Source organism: Monodelphis domestica, chromosome 1 (genome assembly GCF_027887165.1).
Source record: "Monodelphis domestica isolate mMonDom1 chromosome 1, mMonDom1.pri, whole genome shotgun sequence".
NCBI lineage: Eukaryota > Metazoa > Chordata > Mammalia > Didelphimorphia > Didelphidae > Monodelphis > Monodelphis domestica.
In genome coordinates, this window is record NC_077227.1 from 600624883 (window position 1) to 600647457 (window position 22575).

Consider the following 22575-nt stretch of genomic DNA (forward strand, 5'->3'; position numbering starts at 1 on the left):
TGTAAAAATAAAAAAAATGATAATGGCCAGTTGTAAAAATAAAATATTTCGCTGGAAAAACTGTTCCAATATAGGTTCAAAACTGTTTAACTTGCCAATCAGGTTGAAACTGTTAGGATACTTTTGATAGATGTAATCAAAAGTATATCCTCAGTGATGAAATGAAGCTCAGATGTGAACTTCCCTTCAGGGCCAGGTGCAAGGATACTAAAGAGACTCTTATTGTAAAAATAAAATGTTTACTGAAATACATAAGGATAAATAAAGAACTTCTAAATATAAGGGATTCTAAATCCACCCAAATAAACTTCCAGGTTCCACAAGAAACCGTTTCTCCTGTGTTTCACAGACTATACTAATCCTCCCTGATCTGACCAAATTTATACTATCTAAATAAAAACTACCGCTATTATCCTTATAAATCTTAACTTCGCCTTCAAATTATAAAATAGCAAAGGCTAGCTGGTTGAGTCTTAACAAGAATCAAGTTAGTCTGTTAAGACCCAAAGACCAGGTTTTTCTTTGGTCTTCTCAGAGTTAAACAGTCTATAAAACTACAATAGATATTCAATCGTGTTTCCCAAGTTGGGAAAGGAAAACACTGAGCTTCTTCAGATCTTTCCCTCAGGCAGAGAGAGTCAAAGATGTTACCTCCTCCAGCCCTGAGAGTCTCTGAGTGAGTGTGTCTCTGCCAACTGCCAGAGAGAGTAATTGACATAGGAAAACAATTATAACTGTCACTTCTGAAATTAACACGCTCTCTCAGCTCTGCTTCAAACTCCAGTTCTTTTCTCAAGCAGCCTCTCTACTTCTTATCCCTAAAATAAAAAAAAATACTTATTTTCTAATATCATATTTACAATATGTAATACATATTTCCATATTCCCCATGTCATAAAAGAAGACATAAACAAGAAAAATTTCAAGAAGGCAATAAAATGAAAAATGGTATGCTTTGATCTACATTCAGATTTCAACAGAGTTCTTTCTATAGCTCATAGATAGTATTTTTTCATTGTGAGTCCTTTGGGTGCTCTTGGAGCCTTGAATTTGCCAAACCCATTTTTAACAATACTTAGTCAGTTTACATAATCTATCGTACCAGGGATCAGCCATATGGATGGATAATCCAAAATTCCTCTAGAATCATCTTTGGTATACCTTAACAGAAAGTACATTTACTTTCCTTATATATTTATCTAATATTAAAGTCAGTCTTCACTAAGTACATACATCAAATGATTATAAAGAAAAGCAGAACAAAAGTGTTCTACAAAGATGATGCTATAGTGCTTGTTTCAGCAGCACATATACTAAAATTGGAACAATTCAGGGAAGATTAGCATGTATGCAAATTCATGAAGCACTCCATATTTTATTTTTTAAACCCTAACTTTCTGTCTTGGAGTCAATACTGTGTATTGGCTCCAAGGCCAAAGAATGGTAAGGACTAGACAATAGGGATCAAGTGACTTGCCCAGGGTCACACAGCTAGGAAGTAGCTGAGGCCAGATTTGAACCTAGGACCTCCCGTCTCTAGGCCTGGTTCTCAATCCACTGAGCTACCCAGCTGCCCCCGGCATTGCATATTTTTAAAAAAAGATGATGCTATGATTCCACTAAGCGTTAAAGCAGGAATTGCTGGTAGGTGAATAACTCCCAGCTTCAAGACACTGAGGCAGTTGTTGGTCAAGCAGACATTAATCTGCTGTCTTCCTGGTGTATGCATGCAGGATATAACAGAACTTCCCAAGATTTGCCACACTACATGATTATTATCTACTTCAGGTGATTCACATAGGTGTGAACCATGTTGCCTGAAGGAATCTTGAAAACATTATGAGAGATTACGAAGTCTTTGGCAAGAAGCTCAACATCTTCAGGGCAAATTTAATGTTTTCATCCCCACTGCCATCAACATTAAGGGCTGCAGAAAGGAGAGGCAGGTTTGTGAACAGCTAATTAGGAATTTGATCCCTGAGAAGAGGATTTGGATTTGTGAACCACCACGTAAGAATGTTAGCCATCATGAAACTGAAATTACACAAATTTCAACTGTTTAGAAATTGAGGGCTTTATTTATAGAGGAAGAAATACTCAAGCTACTGGTATTCTTCTCCAGTGCAAGAAGCCAGGGATTCAGGAGGACATGCCCTGTCAGCAAAGACTCCAGGGATGCACCAAGAGCAGTCAGTTACCAGGGAAGCAGCCAGACTTCTCTGTGAATCCCAGAACCAATGATCAGGGAAGTGGGTTTGAGAAGCTCTATAAACATGCTCTGTGTTCATCGCTCTTTCATAGAGCTCATAGTTCATCAGCTCTTTAATTATTGAGAAGTGCAATTAAAGTGTTTGGAAAAACCAAGTGTTCACTCATCTAGTGTAATACATAGTGCATTAATGCTTTAAATGCAGCTTCACATTTGACTTTATCTCATTGGTACTTATTTTGAGCTCAGGGAGAATCTGGCCTGTACTACTGCTAACTAGCAGGTATTTTTAACATAATCTATACTCTGTTTACATAATATATACTGGGTTTATTACAAAGTGTATTTGTAAGTCATTTCATTATCTTTTAAATTCTTTAGAAACTAGAACTTGTTTATAGGAATAATGTCACTCGGAATTTTTGCTTTATATTTGGATTGAAATATTTTGATATTGAGCTATCCAATGCCAATAACACCTCCCTTGGGTTTCTTTGTGCAGTGGTCTTTTTATCATATCACTACCTGGACCAAAACAAACTTTTGATGCTAAAGGGAAATTTTGTAGCTTTTATGGTTCAGATTTCACTTAATTAAAATGATTATACTGCAAATTGTATATAAAACATAATTTAAAACTATTTTGAAAAAAAAAATCCAGAAACTAGACAGGAAAAGGCACGAATAGCAGAATATGTTTTAGGTCAGAAACTTTTTTGTCTTTCCCAAGAGAGTAGTACAACATCTTCAGGGCCTTATGTGGTGAGTATCTAATTCTTGTTCATTCATTTCAGTCATGTCCAACTCTGTGACTCCATTTGGTTGGTTGATTTTTTTGTTTGTTTTTTGTTTTTTAGCAAAGATACTAACTTCATTTTACAGGTGAGGAAACTGAGGAAAACAGGGTTAACTGACTTGCCCAGAGTCCCATAGCTAGTAAGTGTCCGAAGCTGGTTTTGAACTCAGATCTTCCTGGCTTTAGACCTAGGACTCTATCTACTGTGCCACTTAGCTGCCCCCAGTTAATTGTTGTTCTTAAATAAGAGATGCTCTTGTTGTTCAGTTGTGTCTGACTTTTTGTGACTCCATTTGAGATTTTCTCTGCAAAGACATTAGAGGAGTTTGCCATTTCCTTCTCTATTTCATTTTACAGATGAGAAAACAGGGAAACAGGGTTAAATGACTTGTCCAGAGTCACACAGCTATAGTAATTGCTAAGATAAGATCTGAACTCGGGTCCTGCGCTCTACCCAATGGGCCACCTAGCCACACTTATCTTGGGGCTATTGAACAACAGCAGAATAACTTTTCCTAATCTCCCTCCTAGAGTTAAAAATGGAGAATAAATTTGGGTATACATTCTTGATTTGAGAGAGCTGATGTTAATGGCTCTATTTATTCATTTGTTCATTCATTCATTTATTTATTTCCCTCCTTGTCATAGAATCAAAACTGTGAATTGGTTCTAAGACAAAAGAGGTAAGGGCTAGGCAATGGGGGTTAAGTGACTTGCCCAGAGTCACACAACTAAGAAGTGTCTGCAGTCAGATTTTAACCCAGGACCTGGCTCTCAATCCACTGAGCCACTCAGCTGCTCCAGATAGCAGTGGTTTTAGAAAAATAATGGTTAGAAGATAGAGGATTCCTATATAGACTTAAATTTCTATAGGGGAAGTCAGTCCAGGAGGGAAGTTTTATTTTATTCTGAATTTAATCAGCAACAACAATAAAGAACATTTCTATATAAAAAATAGAAGAGAAAAAGAGGATTATATATAAAGTTATGTCTCAACTATATGCAGCTTTCTTTTTAAAGAAAATATAATAAATCCAATCTGTTATATTCAAGCTTATCTGGGTTTCCTTCTGACTTTTCTGTGCATTTTTTTAAATGCCTCAATAATTCTCTTTTCTTCCTTCCCCTCCTCTCCACCCCCCCCCCCCAACACTCCAACTGGTTCTCCAGGAGAGACTAATGACATTCTGAAGACAGAAAAAGAGACTATTTGTGAGGAGCAGGAAAAGGAGGGAGTTGTCTAGAGATCACTGTGTTTGCACAGGGAACTATCAACTAGCTTAAATTTTTAAGTCATGTCCAGAATCTAGATCCAAGGGCAGGTAATAGGGAAGAAATATAAAAGTGTCATTGCCTCAACTACCATTCCAGAGGCATTATGATGAAAATGTTGCCCACCTCCTGAGAAGGGCTCAGTGATGGACTCAGAGTACAAGTCAAGACCTCTTTTTTTGGATTTGGCCAATATGAGAATTTTGTTTTGCTGGATTATTCATATTGTTACAAGGATTTTCTTTTTCCAGTAAGGGGGTAGGGAGTGGGGTGGGAGGAGAGAAAATAAATCATTTTTTCTCCTAGACACCTTCTCTCCCTTATAAAACTTCCCCACGACTGGGGAGGGCAGCACCTCTCATCCCTCAGGCTCACTATCTTGGAGTCATCCCAAACTCCCCCCACATCCAACCCATCACCAAGACCCTTCTGTGTCACCCTTGGTGCTTCTCTCATGCTGACACTGCCCTCACTGCCAGTGGTCAGCCTTCTCAAGTCTCTGTACCCCAGACCAGCCTCCAGCCAGCCACTTCATGTCTCCCCTCCTCAGTAAACTCCAGTGGCTCCCCATTGCCTTTAGGAACAATACAAAGTACTCTATTTGCCCTTCCCAGCCCATCTCCCTCTTACCTTTGTGACTTCTTCTGCCTACTCCCCATGACCACTGACTTCTTGCTTTTTGGTCCACAGCCACGACGCCCCCTTCTCTGGGTTCTGGACATTTCTTCTGGCTGTCCCCCAAGCCTTGAACGCCCTCCTTCCTCAACTCTACTGACTTCTCAGCTTCTTTTCAGTCCAACTGAAATCGTTTCTACTGGAAACCTTTTTCAATTTATTTTTTTGGAAACCCTTACTTTCTGTCTTAGTCAGAGCTCTGCAGTCAGCAGGCACAGGTGAGGCAGACAGGGTTAGGCTAGGAAGTGTCTGAGTTCAAATTTGAACTCAAATCCTTCCGTCTCCAGGCCTGGTGATGCCCTATCTAGCTGCCCCTCAGCCAATCCCTCTACTGGTACCTTCTCTCCATTAATTATCTCCCACTTAACCTCTGTGGAGCTTGATTTGTCTATATTTGTTGTTCTGTCCATTCGATTGTAAGCTCTTTGAGGGCAGGAATTATCTTTTGCCTCTTTTGTTTTTAAATTTAAAAAATTTTTACTACTTATTTTTTAAAATTTTAAACATCTTCCCATGGTTACAGGATTCATCTTTTCACCCTCCCCTCTTCCCTCCCCACTCCCAGAACTGACAAGCAATTCTACTGGGTTATACATCCCTTGATACCTCTTGCCATAATATTAATTTTTTGTAATCGAATAATCCTTTAAAACCAAAACCCCAAATCCTTATGAACAAATGATAAATCACATGTCTTTTGCTTCTTTTTGGGTCCCCAGTGTTCAATGCAGTGGATAGCACACGGTAGGAGCTTAATGTTGATTTATTGGTGAATTGATTTTTGTTCATTGAAAAAAGGTAAAATTCAAAGTGGCATACTCCTATAAGCTAGGTTTTAAAGTGAGAATGAGCTATGGTTAGAGAGGAATTAGTTTAGACATCTGCAATTAGAACCTTCAGGAACATTGAGTAGTCCACCCTCTCTTTTGTTTTCTAGATGAGCCTTGGGCCCTTTCAGGAAGGGAATTTATTTGTCCAAGGCCATAACAGGTTGTAAATAGAGGTACCATGATTCTGTCCTTTGACTCCAAAGCCAACACTTTCCTCTGTATTATCAGTTGCTCGAGCATTTGGTAAATCACTACAGTTATCTTAGCCAAATGCTACACTGAGCACTGGAGAAACATGAGAATTCTACAGAAAGGGGGTGGGATGCTGTAAAAAGAATACTGGCTCAGGGGCAGCCCTGACCGCTCTTCTGCCTTGAAACCTATGCACAGTACTGATTCTAAGAAGGCAAGGGTTTTGAAAAAATATTGACTCTGCAGTCAGAGGACCTGGGTTCAAATCTTTCTTGAAACCTGTGTGGTGTAAGCAAATCACTTAACTTGCATGGACCCCAGTTTCTTTAAGTAAAAATGAAGGGAATAAAATTGATGGCCTCTAAGTGATCCCCGGACCCAAAGGGGGGACTATGAGGTCACCCAGCAAGATAGTACAGAAAGGAAGGCCAAGACCACCTCAGATAGCTGGGGGTGATGCCCTGATTTGGGGTGGGAGATGAAGGATCTCGCACAGGAGCCTGAAGAAGAGTAGTCGGACAGGTAGGAGAAGAAGCAACAGTCAGGCTGGCCATAAACACTACAGAAGTGCCAGGACTGCCATGAAGTTTTCCGAGAAGTGAGACAAAGGCAAAATGCTACAATTCCATTTCTGTTCTGTAAAACGAATTCTTACTATGAATGTTGGCTTGGGCATGCTTCTTAAATTCTTTCCAGTCGCCTTTAACAACATATTACTATATAACAAGTTAATTAAGACCAATTCCATGGAACATCTATGTGCTCTCAGCCCCATTTGAGGTTTTCTTGGCAAAGATATAGAAATGGCTTGTCGTTTCCTTCTCCAGCTCATTTTACAGTTGAAGAAGCAGGAAATGTGGTTAAAGTGACTTTCCCAGAGTCACACAGATAGTAAGTGGCTGAGGCCATATTTGAATTCATGAAGATGAGGCTTCCTGAGTCCAAGCCTAGTACTCTATCCACTGTACCACCTAGCTGCTTAAATATATTTTAATGTAATAAAATAGATGACTGAATTAATAATATAACAAAAATCAGTATCTTTTAAAATGTTCCATAATTTTTAAATTCTAGAACTTCGAACTAGATCAAGCTAGCATTAACCACATGGTTCATCATTAGAAACAGATGGGATTTTATCACTGAAGATGACAATAAAGGAGATAAATTACCATCTGCTTTGTTGCTGTACCCTAAAGACCTTTACATCTGATTTGCAGCTGAAATTTCCTATATGTGTTGTCTTCCCCCCATTAAAACATAAGCAATCAGAGAAAAGAGGCTGTCTTTCTTTCACCACTGATTAGTATGATGCTTTAGAGCATGCTTAAAAATGCCTTTTTATTAATTTGTTAGTATAGATCATTGTAACCTTAAGCTAAAATATGTGTCTTAATTTTATTAGGAAAAAAGGAAATGTTTTTCTTTATTGGGATGTTGTCCCCAAGGGATTTGATAGAATGTTATATTGCTCAGTATTCTATGAGGCAGCTTTGTGGCTTTTGAATAACATTATTATTTTTTTTAACCCATGCTTTTAGTATCATCCTAAAACAGAAGAGTGGCATGGACTAGGCAATTGCTGTTAAGTGACTTGCCCAGAATCACACAGTTAGGAAGTGTCTGAAGCCAAATTTGAACCCATGTCCTTCTAACTCCAAGGCCTAGCACTTTATCTGCTGTGGTACCTAGCTCCCTGCTTTTAGCATTATTTTCAAATGGTAGACAGGACACTTCCTCTCCTTTCATAAGATTCATATATTTTATTTATTAGCTATGAAATACATGAAAATTTTTGTTTCTGTATTTAAATTTGCATATATAAATGTTTGTGTGGGTGATTAATTTAATTTAATTTTTTTTTAAGTAAGAAACAATGCAGTTAAAGACACCACCCAAGAATTGATTGAGTCCAGCGATACACAGTCTTCAAGGGAGGAATTTCTTTCAGATACTGAAAAAATGGAGTGTATAAATAATATAGAAAAGAAACTTGCTGTAGTGTTAACACCAATGAATTCTAGAAAAACTTTGGAGCAAAAATGTAAGGAGCATAATTTATCCATTAGTACCATAAAAAGAATCTCAGAACTTGCTTTGCCAAAGCATAAAGTAGAAAATGCTGGCTACAAAGCTCTCTTGAGGAAAAATAAAAACAATCGATTGTTAAGGTCTTTAGAAGTGACATTTGGAAGTGGCTTAATATCCAAAAGTGAAGATGATGAAGATACTGGCATATGTACTTCAAGCACCTTCAGCCAGAAAATTAAAATGCCATCACCTCCAAAAGAGCAGAGTCCTACTTCTGACTCTGAGAAAAAGATTAGAAAGTCATTAAGATTAAAGAGAATTGATCCTAGTGTAAATATGCCATCCCACAAAATCCAAACCAAAGTGTCAGAGATCTCTAGTCAAGAAAGTGAAACAGAAGAGGATTCCAGGAAGAAAGTTCATTTTGGCATGAAAACAAGGCAGAAAACTAGCAAGGAAACTCTAGCTGACCAGTCCAAATGCAAAAGGAAAGATACTAGGAAAAGCCCAGTGATATTAGAACATGAAAGTGAAGAGAGTGATAAGGATTTTCACTCAAAGACAAAAAAAACTACCTCTTCACCCAACAAAACTGTTCAGAAGACTGGTAATAGGAGAAAGGTTTCATCTGCACAGTTGCGGTCTAGAAAAACAAAGGAGCAGCCTTTGGAAAGTTTTCCAGGTTTAACCAGAGATGATAACTGGACTGAGAAGGAATTACAGAAACTTCAGGGGTAAGTAGTTTGATTAAATACTTTCCTTTTTTTCCCCCCATTACTCTGAATTCTTTAGCTTTTTCTGGAAATGTTGAGGGTTTTTTTTTTTTAATTAAAAAATAATAGAGTGAAAGTAAAACATAATAGTGAAATTCATCTATAGGGCATTGAAATTAAAATTAAAAGTAGTCTCAATAATAAAAATGTTATTTTAGGAGATTTATTAATGATCCTTAGAAATCAAGGAATAAAGAGGATAAAAATATAAAGACACGCGTCCATGGCTGATTAGTTCATTTAAAAATCCCCACATTTAGCCTACCACTGCCACCATGTTGGCTGCAAGCCCAAGAAAAAGACGGAAGAGGACTGCCCACTTACTAATATCCTCTGTCTACAGGAAATATGTAACAACAGGAAGTCAGTGGGTTACTGGGAAATATAGTTCTTTTTTTAGGTAACAGATTTTCAATTATACATTCCCCCTGAGATTCATGGAAGACTAGTCTCTCCAATGAATCTTGTAAACATAACCAACTTTGAAATTACAATAATCTGGGGATAAAAGAAAAAGAGAACAAAACCAATGATTGCTAGGCACATTGACAAAAAACCAGTTAGGGGGCAGTTCCCTTCAGCATAAGAGTTAAGAGTATACATACAAAATAAATGCATTCAACTCCCACAGTTCAAATCACTACATCCCAAAATTCACTCTGGATCTTCTGGTGATGATGCCATCTCCAAACAGTCCACTTTCTGGATTCAGAGAGGTAGCATATTTCTTATCCTAAAATTACTCTCAAAAAGAATTTAAACTTTGCAATTTAGAATAATAATAATACATCCCCCCCCCCCCCCGAAGAGGATGTTGAAAACACAGGGATCAATTAGGAATGTATGGCTGAGTTATGAGGTATATGAATCAATTGGCAAGAGAAATCAAAAGCATTTTAAAAAATCCAAATAAAAGAGAAAATAATTTGTGGATGAAATATAAACTATCAAAGTCTTATGTGTAAAAATTCTAAATAAAAGAAAAACATTTATAACAGGTCCTTGAATCAGGGGCCCAACTAAAGTAATTTCTATCCCACAAGTCTGTAGGACAAAGTGTATATATTTCACTTACCCATTTGCAGTCAAGACTACAGGAAGTTGCCATACTATAAGAGAGAAAAGGGACTAGATTATAGGAGCAAATTGGAGCCAGAATAATTGATGTAATGTATTTTATATAGAGTGTGTGATACAAGGAAGACCTGCATTTAACACATGTTAAACAGCCACAACCTCAAGTCTCACACATGAATAAGTCCTTGAGCTCTTTGTGCAGAATGTCATCAGTCCACGTAGAATTGGTTTGGTCTCTTTGACCTTGTGCTCTATTAGCACTGTGCAAGTAACTTTGTGCTTCTTTGGCACTGTGCAATGACTCTCTTTGTATTCTCTTCTCCTGGAATCAGACAGAATCATTAAGCAAAGTCCCATAATTTTTTTTTTTAACAATCAATGGCATCATTTTTATAGTCTAAAGCTTTTGGGGTATGGATTGACATCAGGGCAAATGTATTTTAAACTTATTACTGCAGAATCAAAAAAGTTAAAGAAAAATCTTCTTAATACTGTTGACGTTTCAAATACAAAAAGGAGAGAAAAAATAAAACTGAAATAGTATATTGCACATGCCAGGAAAACAATAATAAAAAAGTTTTAAAAATCAAAAATATGTACATTACAATCATTGACACACTGTGTAGCTAGGGAGAAGTAGAATACAAAAATTTCTCACCCAAAAATGAAATCCATTTCCTTTTCATACTTAGTCATGATCCACTGTTTACAAAGTAACAGTTTTTATAAAGAACAATAGTACAACAGGTAATGCACATTCAAGAAGTATCAAAATATTTTCCCCAAAGTTATAATAGACTATTTAATGACAATAGCAAACAAACCCACTGTCATATTTTACATGAGTCTGCTGTATGACATTTAAAGCTAATAGATACTTGTCACAGGTTTTTCAGGTATAGTAAATCTTTCAATCTTGGTTGAGATATTTTTAAACAAAGTAAAACTTATTTGGGTCTAGAACATTACTAAGAAATCTAGATTGTTCTGGTGGAAGTAAATTAAACTGAAGTTACAAATGAGAGATGCTCCCTCGGGTGCCATCCAAGGGTACCATGCCCTGGGATCAACTTCCCATCTCCTTTGGCATGAGTCTGTTATGTCCCATCCATTCACATTTTTATAAATGTGGGAGGTGGGAATTATAATTGTACTACTTCACTTCAGCTACTAAAATGGACTCTTTACCTCTTGTTACAAATAACCTAGAAGTAGGCAAAATGATCAGTCAGAGTTGTTGAAAAAAATTTTTTTTTAATTGTGTCTAAAGACACCCCTTAAAATCAATTTGAGATATTTAGCACATTAAATTTACCAAAAGTTGTTAACCAGGTTGACAGAGTCCATCCATCATCTATGTGACAATTTACAAAGCCAAAATGGAAGAAAAAGCTGTTTTTATATGGGCTTATTCAATAATATTTGTTCAGTGTAGTTAAAGGGGAAAGGTAACAATATATCAGTAGTTAAAACACAGTAGATTAAACTGATTCAGTTAACAGAATAGTATTAAATACATTAATATATGAACTTAAAACAACAAAATTAAATCATAAAGCAGACAATCAGCAAAATACAATAAGATACAGAGACTTTCATAAAAAAATGGAGTCTGAAAGGGCTTAAAATTTCTACCTCCAGTCTCTTTAAAGTTCCTTTCTCTATCTGTCCAGATTATTTTTGTCAGAACTGTGGGATTTCCCATATCAAGGGAGAACATGGGTTTGAGGAATCTTAAACTGGATGAATCTTAGAGAATGGGCAGGGCCAAGTGGCAAAATGTTGTAGGGAGATGAATTTCTCCCCTGAATCTCAGGCAAGATAAGTGAAAAGATCAGTGCACTCATGAATGGTAGAAGCTGTTTGAAATAGGCCAGGTACTGCTCTTTCAAAGAGTACACCATGCTTGTAATTTACTTCTGTTTGGAAGAGTAACTTCTTTCTTCCCTTCCCGCCCTGAGGTAAAATGGTAGGGAACAGTTTGTTTTCCTGGCCACGTGTAGAGAGAGATAGGAGGCTAATCATTGCCTAAGAAAATACACCCCGGTTTTTACCATTGCCCTGAGAGCGGCTCCAAGTTTGTGAGTTCCAAAGACACAGTGGCAGCTACCAGCAGGAACAAAGTTGGGGCTGGGGCCAAATCTGGAGCAGAAGCAGGACTAGGAACAAGCAAGATAGGCAGCAGCAACCAAAGGCAGCAGCAAGGAATGTGGAACACAAACACGGGCTCAAGCAGATGGGCAAGAGTCCTCAAACTGAAAACAGCCAGGCCCATTGGGAGGGCAAGCAGGCAAAAAGTAGGGACTGAAGAAGTAAGGCAGCAGCATCGGAGTTTGTGAGGGTGAGGTGGGTGAAAAGCCTTGGCAGGAGAAATGTGGCTTAAAAATTTATCTAGGCTATCTTAAAAAAAAAAAAATTGAGAATTCTTTTCTCCAAGTGGTTGCCATCAATGTAAAAATTAAAATTAAATCTTAATAATAAAACTATTATATTTTAAGAGATTTATTAATGATCATTAGAAATCAAGGAATAAAGAGGATACAACTATAAAAACCACATGCCCATGACTGGTTAGCTCATTTAAAATCCACTTGCTTGGCTTACCACTGCCACCATACTGGCTGCAAGCCCAAGAAAAAGACCCAAGAGGACCACCCACTTGCTAATATCCTCTGTCTACAGGAAATATGTAACAACAGGAAGTCAGTGGGTTACTGGGAAATGTAGTTCTTTTTTTAGGGTAATAGATTTTCAATTATACATTCACTTATCTTGCCTGAGATTCAGGGGAGAAATTCATCTCCGTACAACCTTTTGCCACTTGGACCTCCTGCCCAGTCTCTAAGATTCATCCAGTTTGAGATTCCTCAAACCCATGCTTTCCCTCAATATGGGAAATCCCACAGTTCTGACAAAAGTTGATTAAAATGGAATATAGTTACTTAAGGAAGAGGATATTATCTCATTTTTACGAAAGTGGGAGAATCAATTTTTTTTCTCATTTATAACTAGATAAATAAAATTTAGAAAACTGACTTAATTCTTTAAGTTTTTTATACTTCTCATTCCATCTTTGCTTATTTGAATTTTGGCTACTTTAACTTTCTAGGTTTAAAAAACATATATGGTTTTGGATTTTTATAGGGTTTTGTCAACTGTGCCAAAACAAAAACATGGTTACTGGTTAAATGGAGCCTCATTTGGGTCTTCTCAGACTGCTGAGGAATACCAGAAGAAACATACAGAAGAGCACCAAGGAAAAGGTTCTAGGAAACGTGCCATCAAGAAAATGGTACCCAGCCCCAAAGTCTCAAATGGTAACATTACAGTCTAGTAATAAGAGTTTATGTGGTCAAAAGGGCAGATTACAGAGGATAACCATTGCACAACTGTGAATTTGAGTTATTAATATCTCAACTGTCTAAATGCATATTTTGCTTTTTTTTTTGCTTCTTGTTTTCCTTATTTCCAATTAAAGTTAAAACATTTTCTGAAAATCTTTGAATTTTATAACTGGTAGGGATTTTACAGAGTATCTAGTTTAACCATGCTATTTTTTTTTTTAAGATCTGGTTTATTTTTCATTTTCTCTACAGGGCTTTTTCTATTAGTCTCAGTTGTATATATTAACCCAGGAAAATGGAAGTTCACGATTTATCTGAAGGTTAATCCTGTTAATGTGGCTACAGTTAGTCTGGAGTCCCTAAAGCTTAGCCATTAGTCCCCCCCAGAGATAAGAAAATCACACCTTCTCTGGGAATGCTCAAGAATCAATGTCAAAGGAGAGACAGTATGTATTGGAGCAGATTAGATTGTAAACTTTGAGGATAGAAACTTGCCTCTTTTTATATCTCTAATGAATACAGTGCCTGACACATAGTAGACACCAAATAACGATTGATTGATTTATTGATTGTGAATAATAATACTTAAACCTCCTCATGACCATAATTTAATGTTTATACCATAGTGAAAACAGTAGCTTAGACATCTATATGGTGATTTTCAGATGGTAACCAATTATCAATATAATCTGAATGTAAGATTTTTCATACTATGTTTGAGGACCCTATTGATCTTTGTTCTATTTCTTATAATGATGGTAATAATAGTAATTATTTAGTGCTTTACAATTTATAAAAAGTTTAACATCCTCCTTGCTGATAGCTATTCCTTTACTGACATCCTACACAGTCCTCCTTTATGCATTTTAATTTCCAAATTTCAGGACAGAATATTAGTAGAGAGTATTAGTAGAATACCAGTCTTAGGTAGAGAGTGATGTATTTAAGGAAGCAGCAAGTCATCAGAAAATGGGTTTTATAATGTATGTATGCAAACTTTTTATTTTATTGAAGTTACTCTTTATAGTTAAACTTACTAACTTTCTAAGCCAAGTAGCATGACTGATCAAAATCTTACCAAAGTCTTTGCATTAATGTAAGGCACGGGAGCTGAAACAGATTCAAGCCAACCTTTAAAGATAACTGCTAGAGTAGGAACTCTGAAAAGGAAACAGCAGATGAGAGACTTCCTGGAACAACTGCCTAAGGATGATCATGATGATATGTTCAGTGGATCGCCTTTGCACAGCCAAAGAATACAGGTAATTATTTTAAACTGGGAAGATGGCATTTTAAGTGACTTTTTAAACTTTTTTTTTTTAAATACAATTAATGTTTGGCACTTTTTAGAGAAGGGCAAGGGTTGGCAAACTATTGCAAAGGGCTAAATCTGGCTAGCAACACCATTTTGTTCAGAAAACGGTTTTTACATTTTAAAATAAAACCAAAAAAATTTTTTTATCCTGTAAAAACCATTCTTTACTCTTGGGCCTTATAAAAATGGTACCTGACATTCAAAAACAAGTCACTGATCATATTTGGTCCACAGTTTGTTAGCCATTGCCTAGGGTTTGACATAGGCACTGTGACATGGCTAAAGTACATTACTGATGGTTGGGTCTACCCTGGCTTGCCAGTGGTTTGCAGAGGTTGCATCTATTTAATTGGTATTTGAAAGAAATTCTATGAAGAGACTACTGTTTCTACCACTTATGACTACACATAATCTGTCTCTTTCTTTCTGTCTCTCTCCATCGCTCCCTCTCTGTTTTACCCCTCACTTTTTAGAGGAACCTGTCAGACACTCATTCATTGTTCTCTCCCCTCCGATATTGTGCTTCCTTCTGATGGTCTCAATCATCCTTTCTCTGATATATACTTTGATTTATTGAGAGAAGATAACGAAATAGAAAGTGAGTTGGAACCTGATGATTTCCTGTGTGTTGGGGGTTGGGGTGCAGGTTGTCATGGGTGTTTGAGCTTGAAGAGGAGGGGGGCTCTCTTTTTCTCTTAACTAGATTTTGCCCCAGAGATGCTTCTCTTAGCTCCAGAACAGAATTGCTGATCCAGGAATCCTTATCCTTTATGTGTTCCTAACTCATAGAAATTTATGCATTCTTTTAAACAAATCCTACAGGTTTGGAGAAGTGGATTTAAACAACTGATTCCATAATATCAATCTACCCCTTATCCTAATGTGCTAAATATCCTTGAGCACATTTTTATCAGAATGTCACATATCCTAGAAATCATATTGTTCCAGGCAGCACATATTTATGTACACTGGAAGTACATGCTTGAGGTGAGAGACTTTAGGTGTGGACCACATGTTTACCCTCAGGTTCAGTTGATTGGGCTACACAGAACAGCTTTCTGGCCCACCTCCTTTCATCCATCTAATCATCCTTCCTGTATATCTTCTGATCTTTGTAGCTAACCTTCTCTTAATGACCATCTACACTAAGGGCCTCCACTTCCTCTTTTCTTCTCTGCCAGCCTTCTCTAAAGTTACTGGAATCTCTTGGGTATTATCTCAGTGCTGTTTCTCCTTGACTTTTCTGTTGCTCACTTTCTCCCTGATCCTCTCTCCTCTTTAGGTGTCCAGGACACCACTCTCCTGGTTCTCCAACCTTTTTGACAGCTCCTTTTCAGCTTCTTTTTCTAGATCTTCCTCAAGGTTCTGTCTGGACTCCTTTTTATTTTCTTCCTTCACCTCCTTCACTGGTTGATTCATTGGCTTTCTCAGAGTTCATTACCATCACAATGCTAATGATTTTCAAATCTACCTCTCCTACCCAGGCTCTGCCAAAGTGTCCAGCTTCATACCTCCAACTGCCTTTCAGTCTGAATGCCAGGAGATATCTCAAAATTCATTATATCCCCAAAAATTCATTATCTTTCCCCCCAAAACTCTCCCCACACCTCCCCATCTTCCCTCTTACTAATTTATTTTTTTTTAACCCTTACCTTCTGCCTTGGAATCAATACTGTGTATTGGTTCTAAGACAGAAGAGCAGTACAGGCTGGGCAATGGGGGTTAAGTGACTTGCCCAGGGTCACACAGCTGGAAAGTGTCTATGAGGTCAGATTTGAACCTGGGACCTCCCGTCTCTAGGCCTGGTTCTCAATCCACTGAGCTACCCAGCTGCTCCCCTTCCCTCTTACTATTGAGGTCAACACCTTCCATCCTCCCAGTCCTTCAGACTCACAACCCAGAAGTCTTCCTCAGCCCTTTACCCACCTCCTTCCTCCCAATCTTTTGCCAAGCCTGCCAATTTCACCTTGGCAACATCTCTTGAATACATCCCTTCACTCCTGATGCTGCCACTGTTTTGGTGCAGGCCCTCATCATCTCATACCTGGGCTAGTCATCCCCAAAATCAGTAACTCCAGGGGCTTCCTCTAGGACCAAATGCAAAATGCTCTGTTTAGCTTTCAGTGCCCTTTATAGTCCTCATATATGTGCTGTCAGAGGAAGTACTCTTCACTGTATACTCTCCAGGGCACCAACAGTGGCCTCTTGGTTGTCCCAAGAACAAGGCACTTAATCCTTGGCTCTGAGCATTTTCTCTGGCTATCTCTCATGCCTGGGAAGTTCTTTTTCCTCAGCACACTATTGACTTCCTTTAAGGCCCAACTGTCTTTTACTGAAAGCTTTCACCACCTCCTCTTAATTCTAAAACCTTCCTCTGTTAATTAGTTCCTTTTTTGCCCTGTATATAAGTTACTTTGTATGTATTTGCATGTTTTCTCATTAGGTTGTAATTTCCTTGACATCAGGAGCTGTCTTTTGCCTTTTTGTGTGTGTCCTCGGCTCTTAGCACAGTCCCTGGCAAATAATAAAATGCATAATAAATGTTTTTGATTGATTGGTTTTATATTTTTTGTTACAAAGAATAGACCACTGGGGGAGGGGGGTATAATAAACAAAAAAAATTTTTTTCAACCAAATTTTAATTATTCTATTTAAATATATAATAAATCAATAATAAATATGATTTAAAAATACTATTCCACACAGGCAAATATTAATTTCATTTGGTATCTACTCAATATTGGGATTACTAGAACAAGTATAAGATCAACTATTTTGCCATGATACTTAAAAGAATAGAATTGAATATAAATCATTATACTTCAATAGTTTGCTAGGTACTTTCTCTTCCTCTGCAGTTTGTAATTCATTCCTGCCTTCATCCCAAATTATATATGATTGTCTTTGTAGTTTTTAGTAAATTCATGGTGGATGCCCTAAATGTTGGAAATCCAGTTGGAGCCCAGGCTTTGAGTGTGAGGAATGCCCTTTTAAACATCAGAAATGTCAGGAATCCCCACTTGGTACTTGATTGTATTATTACTATCTCTGGTTGAAAATTGCGAATTTTCATTTGGGGGGGGAAATATATAATGAAAAGCTATTAAGAATTCATTGACTTATAGATGGCTTATACTTTATTAATCACAATGGCATCTACATGTATTTGAAAGATAACATGGTGTAGTGGGTTAAGAGCCAGCCATGGTTTGAGAAAGACCTGATTCAAACATACCTCTGACTAATACTGATTCTGGAACCCTTGGCAATATTTCATAGCTTCCAAGACAAATTTTGTTTTTATTAGACAATGTTTTTGTCTTCCTCTTTGTAATCTTTGTCACAAATAAACAGTCAAACACAACAAATGTCCGTATTGGCCGTTTTAGCCTTCACCCAAAAATGCACATCTGCTTCTTCATACTAGCCCATCACCCCTCTTTCCAGAGTCGAACAGCATTTTTACTAGTGGTCCTCTGCAGTGATGATTGCTGAGAGTCCTCAAGTCTTCCAACGCTATTTGGGGCTATCCTTCCATTACCTCTTGTTCTCACTATCCCACCCACCAGCACTACCATTTCTGGTCATGTGTGTACTTGTCATTAGCTCCTTAAAAATATACTCAGTAATAAGAAATAGATAGATAGATAGATAGATAGATAGATAGATAGATAGATAGATAGATAGATAGATAGATAGATAGATATAGTCATTTTCATTTTCTTTTCTAGTTGCCAAATTTTGATGTCAGTCAGGATGACGATTTCCTACATATGGACAGAGATCCAACAACTCCATCTTCAGTAATTTATCCCTTGGCAAAAACACCCCAGTGTCAACATGTCAGCCCTGGTATGCTGGAATCTGTAAACAGGTAATGCGTGTTATGTGTAGAGGGTAGGAAGTAGGTCTTTAAAAGCTTTCAAAGAAAGATAAAATTGAATAACTAAGGTTCCTCTTTATTCAATTATAGACAATTTTAGTAACTTAAGTACCTAGAGATTTAGGTCAACTGACAAAACAGGTCAGGAAATGACTCTGTCCCCCTTGTTTGATGGAATCATTAGAAAACTTTTCTTTTGTTGTAATACCAGTGTTTCGTTGACCAATTTTGCTTCACTGGGTACTTATGTTATTTGCTAAGGTGTGTTTTCTAATCCTGGTAAAAAATAAATTTTTATTATAGTCATCATAGTTGTCTTCTTTAACAGACTTCTGTTTGTCAGTGTACCTTTTGAAACTGGCATGTAGAATTAGAGAACTCCAGCTATTGACTGAGGAGTGCATAGTACCACACTATTTTGCTCCTCTTGTTCTGGAGGTTATGTTTTTATTAATAGAGTAGAAGATTGTATAATCTTTTTGGTAGCCATGTTATATTGGTATTTATTGACCTTTCAGCCTGCTAAAGCTCCCAGAGCACTGGCATGGTATCTGGTATGGACTATATACTTAATATATACTTATTGATTGATGATATTTGAGAGCTCATAGGACATTGTCATTTCCTCCAATTTGCTTTTACAAATCTGTGCAAGCTGATGCTTTTAAGAATCAGTTAAACATCTGGTTTGTGGGGCTTACGGATATTTTGCTTTTATAGGGAGAAATTTTTTCTGTAGACTGAACACAAATTTAAAATTCATGTTGATTTGGCAATTTCTCTGTACTAATTAGACCTCATGGATTAACAATGTTTACTTGAAATGCTAATTTGTATATTTACAGGAAGGATTTTGATAAATATGTGTTTCATATGCAAAGGGAGTCCAAAAATCATGGTGGTATAGTGTGGGGCAACGTCAAGAAGAAACTGGTAACATTTATTATTATTAATTTTCTAATTTCATTCATTCATTCATTATGTTTTATATGTTAGAGAATTCAGAAAGCCTAGTTTTATTATGTAATTTCCTCACCAGCAGTAATACTTCTGGCATAGTTGGTTTTGAAGCCAATTTGAAATTGGTTAGTCTTCTTTAGCATATCAAAAAAGAAAGAAACAGCTAAAACTCGGATTTTTCAAAGATTCTTTTTTACCTCTTCTTTATGAAAAATGAAAACTTGTCATTTGTTTTGCGATAAGGCAAAACAACACAAATGCTATTTATTTAAAATAGGAATCAATGTGCTATATGGTAGAGAAAACATTAAAATGGAAGTTAGATAAGCATGGGTCTTAGACTTGATTTTATGACACAGTGTGACCTACCATCTACCACCAACTTGGTAAATCACTTTCTGACCCTTTTCCTTTCTCATATAAAATGAAGGGCTTTGCCTCCTTGATTTCAAAGGGCTTTTCAAGGCTCTAAAATGTTGTGACTCTAAAACTAAAAAGTGACTCCTTTTAAACTTTTTTTACCCAGACTGCTTATAATTGCCCAAAGTCTACTAGATCTTGATGCCTTAGACTCCATTTTTCTATCTCTTCTAAATACTGTTTTGAATTGTCTTGGCAGAGACTTTGATGAGAAACCTAAGAATTGGTTTTAAGAACTAATCTCCAGTGTTATGCTCTATGCCAGATATTAACAGTATCAACCTTTGATTTGAGATTTGTTTGCTTTTTTATTCAAACTATCATTAAAATAATAAATTCAGTAAATCCCTAGTGAATAAATCTAATATTTTGAAGCTGAATTAACTCTTCTAAGGCATCAACTAATTTAGTGGATTGAGCAGTTACTACATCCAGAAAGCTACCATAAGTTCACCAGCACCAGTATAATCACTTATATTAAACTATATTGCTTATCACAGTAAATTTAGTGAAGTATTACGTATTATTAAGATGAAAGGCCATGTCATATCAGGAAACTATTAAAAATTAAATAGGATGCCTCAGGAGATAGTAGGCTTCCCATTCACTATTGGTCTTAATGCAAAAGTCTCTGGTTGGGTATATGTTACAGGGCATTCCTATTTGTGTACAAGTTGGGTTCGATTTTTCCAATAATGAGGTTTTGTGATTCTTTTTTTAGGTTGGAACTGATTTTACAACTCCAGTATCTAGAAGAACAACTCATTTTAAGAAAGGTCAGTAACATTTCATACAGTGTCGTATGAAAGGACGGAGTTAGGATTTAGTGCTTTCTTCATACTTAGGACATATGCTGCTTGGCATCTAACTATGTTTGTGAAATAGTCTTGTGAGAAGAGAGTCAAGTATGCCAGAGCTCAGAATAAGTTCAAGCTGACGAGAAAAGTTTAAAAGATAAGAGTGTTTTTTTGTTTTTGTTGTTTTTTATATATGTTGGGAGAAAATGAGGATCAAAAAAAGGGTTCAGCTTAAGGGTGGATGTGTCTGTTTTCTTTGACAAGGAGAATGACCTTGAGATTGAAAAGAACAGAACAAAATTGGCTAACAGGGAGTTGATATTTTAAATTAATTGGGACATAGTGAGAGAGCATCTAGCTACCATTACTGACTTGAAGTCTTAAAACCCAAAAAAGGGACATCTCATGGTCCTGAAAACTTTAAAATGTGACTCGAGCTAGTTGGTGAGCTTTGGAAGAAGTTGGTGGAGAAACAGAGATACAAGAGAATTTGAGAACAAAAGTCCTAGTTTTCAAAAAGGAAGGGAATGGAAGCTATAAGCTATAGGTCAGTCAGTAAGGTTTGGATTCCTGACAAAATTCAACTATATTATTAAGAGAATGATTAGTGTTTGCCAAGGAATCACCAAGACCCTACAGAACTTATCTTTGTTTTTTTGGACAGAGTTTACTAGTCTGGATGATTGAGGAAATCTTATGGTTTGCCTAGATTTCACAGCCTCTCCTACTATTATTATTGTGGAAAAGATGGTGAGAGAAATGTGGACTAGATGGTAAAAATACACACAGGTGGAACTGGCCAAATGGTTGAACAACAATTATCAATGAATGTTTTCCTAGCAGCATGGAAGATCCTTAGTGGAATCCTCCCAGGAATCTGTAGCTAACCCTTAACATTTCTATTGACAGTATCAATGACATCTAAATATGTAGCTAACACAAAGCTAAGAGTGATGGCTAACATGTTGGTTGGCAGTATTAGGTTCCAAAAAGATCTTGACAGGCTCTGATTTTTATAGCAAATCTAATTAGAACTCTTCACAAGTAGAGTGAGCTCAGTCCAGACACAGGACGTCTTTGAGCATATGTTTGGTGATCTCTTACTAGGTATGGTTGTAGAGGGGTCATTGTTTAGCATTGGGTTAGGATAAATGACTTCTGAGGTTCCTTCTAATTCTGAAATCCTTTGATACTTTTAGCTATTGGTTTTCATTGTTTATATCACAGATCTATACTACAGTCCTCTATTTGGAGTGACCAGAATTTGTGGCTCACCTTGACAGATTTATTATTCTGTTTCTTAGAAATATTGTATTTCTGTATTTATTTAAATTACTTTGATTTACAAAATGTGTTAATCCTTTTCCTTAAAACTCTTCTGGTCACAGGAATTAAATCTGATATTGGAAAACTCTTCACTCAGTCTACAAAATTGAATTTTGATGAAGAAGACCAAGACGATTATTTCTCCAATTCTGATTCTGCAGAGTAAAAATCAAAACATGAATTCCAGAGTTTATTTTAACACCATAACTCACACTTGTATATAAAGTACAATGCATTTGTATTCATTTGAAATGCCAGTATTTTCTCTTGATATGGTTTTACATAAATGAGTTCAAATTTTAATTTTCTTTGTTTAGTGTATAAATTAAGTATTTCTTTCTATTCTCCTTTCTAGTATTCGAAGAGATACAAATCTTACTAAAAATGTAAAAGTTTTTTCTTTATATGTAAATTTTTTCTATGTGATTGTGTTATCTGATGTTAAAAATATATGTATATAGTGTTGATAACTTCTGCATTATTTGGTCTGTTTACTCTCTAAAGAAAAATCCCTCTCCTTAGGCCCTGAAAAAGTCTCACCAAATGTTGTACAGCGGTTTTTTGTTTGTTTCATAGAAGCCTTGTAATACCAAACCTGCCCTTGTGTATAAAAGCCTTTTGTTAAATTTTGAGTCTACTTTATACTAACATTAGAGGTTCTACCTACTTTTGCCT

The 22575-nt window shown here is 36.6% G+C and overlaps 1 protein-coding gene and 1 pseudogene across 5 annotated transcripts in view; both read left to right on the forward strand.

The window, feature by feature from the left end:
* MIS18BP1 (MIS18 binding protein 1) overlaps positions 1–22370 on the forward strand; it is a 91711-nt gene extending 69341 nt beyond the window's left edge. For all 5 annotated transcript variants that reach the window (XM_007476561.2, XM_007476559.3, XM_007476562.3 and 2 more), the window contains 7 exons: positions 7842–8739; positions 13000–13172; positions 14301–14461; positions 18246–18388; positions 19243–19330; positions 20499–20553; positions 21963–22370. In XM_007476561.2, the coding sequence (XP_007476623.1) occupies positions 7842–8739; positions 13000–13172; positions 14301–14461; positions 18246–18388; positions 19243–19330; positions 20499–20553; positions 21963–22066 (1622 nt within the window). In that variant the 3' untranslated portion in view covers positions 22067–22370. The remainder of the gene's footprint in view (positions 1–7841; positions 8740–12999; positions 13173–14300; positions 14462–18245; positions 18389–19242; positions 19331–20498; positions 20554–21962) is intronic.
* LOC130456694 (U6 spliceosomal RNA) lies at positions 1290–1378 on the forward strand (annotated as a pseudogene).
* Positions 22371–22575: the final 205 nt, after the last annotated feature.